Source organism: Sprattus sprattus (assembly GCF_963457725.1).
Source record: "Sprattus sprattus genome assembly, chromosome: 2".
NCBI classification, from domain to species: Eukaryota; Metazoa; Chordata; class Actinopteri; order Clupeiformes; family Clupeidae; genus Sprattus; species Sprattus sprattus.
In genome coordinates this window covers 12,832,499-12,841,903 of record NC_137921.1, presented here as the reverse complement: position 1 = coordinate 12,841,903, position 9,405 = coordinate 12,832,499, and the positions used below count along the sequence as shown (strand labels likewise).

Here is a 9,405-nt window from a genome sequence, read left to right as displayed (position 1 = left end):
TGATTCTCTCAAAGTGACATGCGTCATCCCTTGGTAATGGTGTGTGTTGTTTCTGGAAGAGTTGGGTCAAGTCTGTTATGCACTATCCAGCATGGATGCAGACAGGTGTGGACAGAGGGGCGACGGAGGGCCTGGGGGCTTCTGGGTGAGTTTCAGCCACAGCCAGTAGTGCAACCTCTGGGTCTTCTCAGAGCTGTGCTCGAGGCGCAGTACCAGAAACAAAGTCCTAGATCCAAAAGAAAACACACTGAATTGTCACACAAAAAAAATGATTCAATTTGATTCAGGTGATTCGCTTTGAAACTACTTAGTGTCTTGGAACAGAGAATATACAAAAGATACCCTTTTGCTCTTGTTCACATGCTAATGTTGATATGCCATTACAAACGGAATCAATGCACCATCATGCCACCCCCCAAGGATGGCATTGAGATGTTTGGTGTATTTGAGATACCATTACACTATTGAAGTGCCTCCCCCACCTTCCTCTTGAACACCATGGTGTTTTACGTAATCTAATGTTTGAGTCAGTGTAGCAATAGGAGACTGTTGTACATTATGATGAAACTGGTGGTGGTCCATCGTGACATCTGTGGACTTAATTTCATTTGATTTCCAGTGGTCTATTTCTCCCGGTCTGTCTAAAGCTGGGCCTCATTACTGCTGGTCAGGAGGGAATTGAGGCATAACTACAGTTACCATGGAATCAGCCCCTGTTACAGAATCCAGTTTAGCTTACCCTTTTTTTTGTGGTGATAACCGCCTAGAACAGACCGCAGTCCTTAAGGTTTTCTTTGATGATAATGTCTGTCACGGCGTTGAACACAATTTCCACGTTCTTTGTGTCTGTGGCACAGGTCAGGTGGGCATAGATTTCTTTCACTCCTTTCTTCATGTTCAGTTCCTGGAACTGCAGCTTGATGTAATTGCTGGCATCATCATATGTGTTGGGGCCTGGATGGGTAGAGAAACATGAGAGCACGGCTTTACCCCATGACGTCATTCATTACCAGAGGAAGTGAGATAAAAACTTTTCATTAGGAGGTACAGTGAGAGATGTTGGGATAAGTGTCATTAATTCAGATCTTTACAAATGTGGATTTAGGCACTATGCTTGAAGCTGCTGTAAGCAACACAGTTGTTAATACATTTAACTTTGGCTTAAATCTATAGCCAGATGAAGGGGGAGGGGGGTGCTTCTGATGTACCATCATAATCAGGAAAGCAAATGCTGAGATGGACTTTCTTGATCTTCTCCTCAAAGAGATCTTTCTTGTTGAGGAAGAGCACAATGGAGGTGAGGGCAAAGAACCTGTGGTTACAGATGCTGTTGAAGAGATGGAGGGACTCGTGCATGCGGTTCTGAGAAGAGGAGAGAAATGGATGGGAGACTAGGTCAGCAAAGAAAGAAGTACCATGGAGACATCAGTGACGCCCATGAGGAACTCTGCGGGCTGTCAGGGGTCTGACTATTTTCAGGATGTCTTTTTGGTCTACTATTTTCCATGTTGATAGTCATGTGGTTTTTTTACTGTTCTTTTTTTTTTTATCTCAGAGGGAAAATGGCAGTTCTGCCTTTTCTGTTATTTTGGGAAGTGTCTACATCAGCCCTGGTAACTCACCACTTCATCGTCCTCCACGAGCACCATGTCGTAGGCGCTGAGGGCACCGCAGAAGATGATGCAGGTCACACCCTCGAAACAATGAATCCACTTCTTTCTCTCTGATCTCTGGCCACCCACATCGAACATCCTATTTATGAAGAAAAATCCCGTTATTTATTGTGTGAATGTTTCTATAGAAAAAGGGAAGTAAAAATCCCTCTTACAGTCCTCCGAGTCTGATAAAATTATGTTTCACCATTTAACAATGACTGGTGTCATTTCAAGGGGGTGAATGCAATAACAAGCTCAAGATACCAGTGACTCGAAGAATATCTTCAGCCACTGTTGAAGTCATACCTTCACCTAAGTTGAAAAGTAATTAAACTATCTACTGAACGCACAACACCTTCAAATACTTTGGATATTCTAATGTACCATTGTAGAACTTTAAAGGAAACAATTTTCCTTATGTTTGGTAGGACTATGACTGAACATTAGTGTCCAGAAATTGCTGGGGTTAGTTGTCATCCCACATTGGTACAGTACCTGGAAGACCATTTTTCTGCTTGAAGTTACCCAGATTGTCTTGGACTCACCTGAAGATCAGCTCCTTGCAACAGAAATTTTCCTCAATGATACCAGTGGTCTTGACTCGAGATCGCAGCACATCCTGCTCAGTGGGTAAGTAGTCGGCGCTAGCGATTCTGTCCAAGTCTGCGAGGTAGCTGTGAATGTCAGACCAAACAAAGGGGTTAGGCTTTGTGGTATAGTCCATTTGATCTTGCATTTTCTTTTCATATCACAGCGGAACTCAGCTACCACTGGATATCTTGTCAGCCTTTGTGAATCAAGTTTCTTTAGCCATGTGATGCTCTCATATGGACTATTTATTTTCGTACTACATGGATCATGACATTATTATTATAGCATGGCTGTTTGTGGTTTTGAAAAAAAGCACTCACTATCCAGCGGAGTCGTTGAGCTGGAACTCAGCAGCTCTGTCGTAAGCAGACTGCAGACCTGGGTCCTTCCACAGCCTCTTGATGACATCTGACACCTCAGGAGGCATGGTGCCCTCCTCAGCGGAGTCAGACAGGTTCTGCAGCTTCTGGGCATCCTCCTGCATATAATGACACAATCACACCCATCAGTGGCCAACCCAGGGTAAATGACATGGAACAGCATAATAACAAATGGCTTTCTGTTGAAGAGTAACAAGTCTGTGTGGTTGGGGTCTTTGTTAACCTGTCCTTGTGATGTGGAAAAGTTGATCTCCAGCATCTCCATTCCTCGGATGATGGCCATGGCGGACTGCAGGATGTTGCCATAGATGATGGCCCTGAACTCCAATTGTTCCTCTTTTGTGTAACCACCCTGATGAAGAATTCTAAGAGAGAGAGAGGGAAGGAGAGAGAAAGGAATTGTGATGTAAAGTGTCAATTCTATGTGGATTGTACATGGCGCCCTAGTTGGTGTGTTTGAATGACGGCTGGTGAGGAAAAGCAAATGGTACTGTAGTTTGTGTTTGGACTGGCAGCCTAGTTGGCCTACATTTCTCTGCACTCTGAAATGAGTCCTCTTGTGGTCAAATATGGCTACTGCATGTCGAGTAATGTACATCTTTCAAATGGGTTGATGGATGGTCTGGATGGATCAGCTAAAGGATAATCATTAACACAGCATAATATCTTCATTTTGTGTAGTGAGTGTTGATCTGTTGATCTGATCTGGGACAATGATCTGGCTATAGTGTTTCATGAATGTGTGTTTTGGATGTCTGCTCTTGTCTTGGTGTGCTGGGTAAAGGCTGTTTTCTTTTTTGCACAGTGCTGATACTCACTTCATCTGCTTTACAATGGTGCTCTTCCCAGACTCACCAGCACCTGTTTGGGAATGGACAGAAAGAAGTTATTGAATAGATAATACCACACCGGCTTACTGTCGGTGGACTGATATTTTTTATTTTTTGATAGTAGATAGTTTAACAATTACAGACAAAAAAAAAAACACATTTATCATCTACTGGACCAACAGGTGACGTTTCTGCTTATTCTAAAGTGATCTTGCTGAAGCCTCACTTCTATCTGCTACCTGCTTCTATACGTCAGAATATTTAAACCATGTCAACGCTTTAAAAGTCAGAGGACATGATTATAAAATGAAACTAGGGGTAATAGGGTTAGCTAGAGCCTACAGGAAAGCTGTCTAAATCCTGCTCTGACACTTCCCCTCTGTCATTGATAATAAATAATACCACACCGCTTAATTGTGCAACGGACTGATATGTTTTTATTAAGTTGATAGTAGATCTTTTATTAATTCAGCATTCCAAACTGCAAATATAATGGTAAATCCTGTATATTTACACATGACATGACATGACTTGAATTGAAACAATCAATCCAAATGTTTCAATGTTTCCTGAAGGCAGGGGAGTTTAGGTCAAACAAAGGCAATGATATGCACAACAATTACGTACAAAAAGACATATAGCATCTACTGGACCATGGGCTCCCTGTGTCCGGGACCATGGCCTGCTCAGGCCAGTTGAGGGCCTTGCCCAGCAGAGAGTCAGTGCCAGAGACACTCACCCTGCCTTCATCCCTAAGGCTGACATGCCCCCTGCCTTTGAGCAAATTAGCCTAGACCTGCGTCATCACCGTTACCTCGGTGACTAATCATCAGCTTAACTCCCCATCCTGATTAGGAGGAAGATGGTAGGTTGAACGTAAACTTCCCCCATAGACCAAATACTGCTGCTAATGGCCTTACTGGTAACATAGCAGATCAAAAGTGCCTCTGAGAACCTTCAGGGAGTTCAAACAACAAACATTACAAATTCCAGAGAATCCTGCAGAATCAAAATCCTGCACAAAATTTCAGGATGAATGCAAGAAAACATTTTTGGACCAACTGCTTGTTCTAAATAGGTTGTTATTATTTATTTTGGAGAACATGGTATACAGTGAAAGTGAAAACTTAAACCTGGTTTCTAGTCCCAAAGATGGCTACAAGGGAACAAAAGTTGCTTTTGTAGCAGCCATTATTGCTAATGTAAAATAAAATGCAGTGCAGTGCTGTGCTGCAGTGTATTGCAGTTTTCTCTATATATAAAGTACAGTATAACCAAGTCTCACTTTTATCTGCTACCTGCTTCTATACGTCTGAATATTTAAACCATGTCAACGCTTTAAAAGTCAGAGGACATGATTATAAAATGAAACGAGGGGTAATAGGGTTAGCAAGAGCCTACAGGAAATCTGTCTAAATCCTGCTCTGACACTTCCCCTCTTACAAAACACTATCACACCGGGCCTCCTGGGAATCATGATTATTGACTATTGCATTGTGATTTTTGGAAGTCTCTTTCTTGTTTTATAGATTATGATTATGACATAGCTCCAGACATGGATGAGGAATCAGGGTGGCAGACTTTGATCCACTTCCTTACTGAAGCATGTTTGAAGTTATGATCATACTCCAAAAAGATTTTTGACAGTTGAAGTCAATGAAAGTGAATTCAGTGGGTGTCTCTGTTAATGTAAATTCATATATATATATTCTGTTTCACCACACAACGAGAAACTGAACAGGAGCTCAGTGAGAGGATCTGGACTTAACCCATCTGAGTAATCGGATTTCCCCTTTACTGTCAGTACACCCTAATTCACTTGAACCTTGAGGTTATGATCTCTTAAGCAGATATGGCCACTGATTGGCCGGACACAGAAATGCTGTGGATGCATAAAGGATAAAAGTGTTTCACTTCCCTAAATCCGTTGATACATAAATTGTAAACTAAGTCATTATTTTACCCTATGAAGTAGTACATGTCTTGTATCTTGGGGAGAACCAAATGCTATGTTATTATATATTAGAGACCTGAAATATCTCATCAGAACTAAATCTGTTCTTCATAACTTGTTTTCTTGTTGTTGTTGTTGTTGTTGTAGTTGGTGTTTGTAGCTCTAATTAAAATAATGGCTAATAGCTGATTGCATATGATCCCAATGCTTTTTCTGTGCTGTGGTTCATATGGGCTTCAGTTGGCTCTGAACATTTATACAGATACATTTTCCATCTGAAGATTATCACTGGCTCTCCTGAGGGGAAAAAAATAATTTTTCTCTGCTACAGCATTCTTAATGTAATTACACTTATAGGTGATGCATCCAATTGCCAGTGTTCTATTTAATTTAGCAAACATTGATTAGCTTTAATAAGGAAAAAGGTGTTCATTGAAATATTCAAATGGCAGTGTGCATTGTACAACTTCCAGTGGCCGTCTGTAATCCTACTGCCAATTTAGATGAAAACTGTCAACCTGTCAAGAGCTTATAACTTGTGCATGTCCTTTTAATCTTTTTGATGAAGCTTCAAATGAAGCTTTCATATCCCTATGCAGTAAAGAATCCGACGTCATGTTGTTGCTGGAGTGGCTGAGTTGCGCTTCTGTCTATAGTTATATCTTGATCACTTCTCAGGTGTACCTGTATATCCTGTGCCAAGGCCAAAACACGTGTAAGCAACCGCTAAGTGACAGTTGACTTAATCTTTAGCCCTAAAGAAGGCTTGACTTCACAGTGAGGTCGGTGACAATTTAAGCACGTCGTTTTTAACCCTAGCCCAAGCTTTAAAATTCTTGACGCAGATGTCAAACTTTTTCAGTCTTCACTAGTTGACTTCATTTACAATTTATTTATCAGACAATTTAGGGAAGTGAAAAACTTTTATCCTTAATGCATCCACAGCAGTTCTGTGTCCGGCCAATCACTGGCCTCAAGGCATATAGAATCTTGATTTGAGATTCTGTAGCTGTCTTAGTGCTGCTTCACTCTGCACCTCTCTGGCCAAAGGCTTCTTGACAAGAATCAAAAGGAGACAGCTCTCTTACCCAGCAGAAGCAGCTTCACGGTCTTGGACTCCTTGTCGGCATCCTCCTGCAGCTGCTTCTCCAGCTCTTTGGACCGCTTGCCCTCGGCACTTGCTCCGGCTCCCATGTCTGCACCTTCTCCTTAATAATCCTACAGGTCCCAAGGTGTGAAATGTTGACTCCTTTCACTCAAGTCGTGAAGCACAGAGAAATGGATGCACGCACCTGGGTGCTGCACGAGTGATCTGCCGTGGGAGGGTGACCTGACAGTGGAGAGATCACTAGCTTCCCAGCACTCCCCTCGTAGTTGACTGGATAAGGACTGTCCAAAGACCCAAGTAAACGGGCGTGTCGTTCAAGTCTGAGGCTCAAACCACTCTAATTCCTCTCTGTCATAGCCTAATGCCTTAGGTTGGGATTGGGGAGGGGTTTCAAGATCTTCCCCTGTGAACCAGCCAATCCAATTAGCTCGGCTAACAAGGACAAGTAGTGAAGGTTGAGAAAAAAGACTAGCACACCCAGTCTGACTTAATTTGTTTGGGGCAGACAGGTGAGAAATTTAGAAAATGAGGTCCTCTACGCCGAAATCAAGATTTCTTTATTGCGATAAGACTGTTGACACCCTTGATAAGAAGGCCATGTCCTGAAATTTTGTGGCTAGCTCACGTACACCAAAGATTATAGTTAACACAACTATCAGACTACCTCAAATCACAGATAAAGACCTAATGGATGAAGAGACTCTTTTCTGTAGAGTAAACATGTGTCTATTTTGTCTGTTTTGTGGGTTTGTGTTGTCCGTGGCTGTCATTTGACATTTGATACCATATTTGAAAAGGAGACAAGGTACAGTCTTCATCCAAATCAATATAGAGATCCTATAGACTCCCAGGGAACACATGTGCAGGATGGATCTCTGTACATATCACACCTAACCACACCACTGCAGGAGACAGACAGGAATTCAAAGTTATAGTCATGTGTTGTGTTACCCCTGCACGGCTGGAGAAAAGGCAGATGCCATGCGGGTGTTGAGGTCAGTGTGTCTCTCTGATTGACATTGACAGTGACACCATCCCATTTTCTAGGATGCTCTTTGGCATCCCTTACTAAACATTATAAATTAATTAGAAACATTTTATAAAATACAAGAATGATGTGTCCTGGACCACAGCTAATGCAGTATGCAGTGTGGTTCAAACATTACTTTTCATTTGTCATGTGGCCTGTCTTTCTTGCAATCAGGACATGCCTCAAACAATGCATGTATTAAAGAAATTATGGAAACTAGAATGGAGCTCAGCTGGGTCAGAAAGATTTAGTAAAAGTGTTATGAAACACTACAACTTTTTTTAAAGTGCACTTTCATTTACCCACTCTTAATGGGGAATGGGGCCTCTTCAAGGGACAACATTTAGATTAAACTTGAGATTCTCCATAAAGGTGTCAGAGAAATACATTATTAAGATTGACTTGACGATGTATTTCAAAGCAGATATATGGGATTTGTACACAAGAGTACATTGGATGGTGGTTTGAAGAAGCAATTAAACCCACTTTTAAAAGTATGTCATTTCCTCTGACCTGAATGACAGTTGGAATGAAAACTCTGAGAGCCTATTTCAGTTCAGGACCAGGATTACTCTGCACAAGAATCAGTCCTGTGCATTTAACCTTCTGCAGGATTGACACCTTACATAACAGCAACAGGGTTGCAGGACACTCAATGCCCTGCTGTGTTTTCTGCCATTCAGCTGTGACAACATTTCTTCCTGGTTCCAAATTGTTCATGACTTAAAATTTGGTCAGAGTGTGCATATTGTATTTTGTCTCATACAACTATGAAGTGTCGATAAACCACTGAAAAAAGGAAAGGGGCTCCAAAACCAAGGATCAATATGTTTTAAGGACCAATAACGGGCACCTAGCAACTTACCAGTAGTGCTCAACATTGTCTAGATAACCTTTATGCTGGCACCTCTTGAGGCTGGACCATAATTCAATGAGAACTTTCTTTGCAGTGATCTCACTTAGACTTTCCTTTTCAGCCCAAGATCACCTGTCCTGTCTCCTCATTTGCCAAGACCAGCCCCTTTCTGTTAGGGACAGATTTAGACACACGTAACTTCCATTGGGACAGATAGTCTTATCGCCTGCCGCAGGTTGCTGGGGTCTGAAAATCCCTAAATGCTTCCAAGAGGAATATAGCAAGCTAATCATGGTATCCTCGTCCGTTCCAATCTCATTATCGACCGTGGCCTACTCCCGCCTCTCATACACCGGCAGGCCTGTTGATCTGTTGACAAGATTACACACCACATAAGTATAAACCTTTGGAGGGGAAGGCTTATAGGGGCAGATGGCTGCTTCCTGCCTTTGGTGGCTTGTACCAGGTGGGGTGACTGAACAGGTGTACAATTGGAGAGCATGCAGCAATAGTGTAGTCTCCACTGCCACACAGATCAAGGTGTTGTGCCAGCATGTTTTGAGGGGTGATAACCATCACCTTAAAAAACCCTGTTGGCATGAAGACCGTGTTTTAAACATAGTCTGAATGACCTTATATCTACCCACACTTTCTCAGTTCTGTTGTGACTTTTTAATATATACAACCTTCTGAAGCACTGATAGGAAATAGCCTGTGAAGGGTGTGTTATTAAAATGACAACCATCTTACATTTCACCTCATGCAAAAAACTACCCGTCACATAAAAAAAAACTCTTTCAAAGTAATCTGCTATCAGGCCTTGGCACTCAATGTGTGTGGACGTGTCTGGTTGTAATGGTTGGCCTAGTTTATGGGACAGCTCATTAGTTTCCCCTTCGGCCCCACCTTGGTAGTGACATCATACAGTAGCCTACTTACAAAACTGGATAACTAAAATGTACTAGGTCTTTTGCTGTTCTATATTGTATATGTTTATATTT

At 42.0% G+C, this 9,405-nt stretch overlaps 1 protein-coding gene across 1 annotated transcript; it reads right to left on the bottom strand.

Annotated features, from left to right (window-relative positions):
- Positions 1 to 763: 763 nt before the first annotated feature.
- On the bottom strand, positions 764 to 6,604 carry gnat2 (guanine nucleotide binding protein (G protein), alpha transducing activity polypeptide 2; the record flags this gene model as incomplete). Its single annotated transcript, XM_080860751.1, has 8 exons — positions 764 to 954; positions 1,209 to 1,362; positions 1,623 to 1,752; positions 2,201 to 2,329; positions 2,567 to 2,724; positions 2,850 to 2,991; positions 3,445 to 3,487; positions 6,499 to 6,604. 8 exons carry the CDS (start codon positions 6,602 to 6,604, stop codon positions 764 to 766), a joined length of 1,053 nt encoding a protein of 350 aa, XP_080716877.1.
- Between the last annotated feature and the right edge of the window lie 2,801 nt (positions 6,605 to 9,405).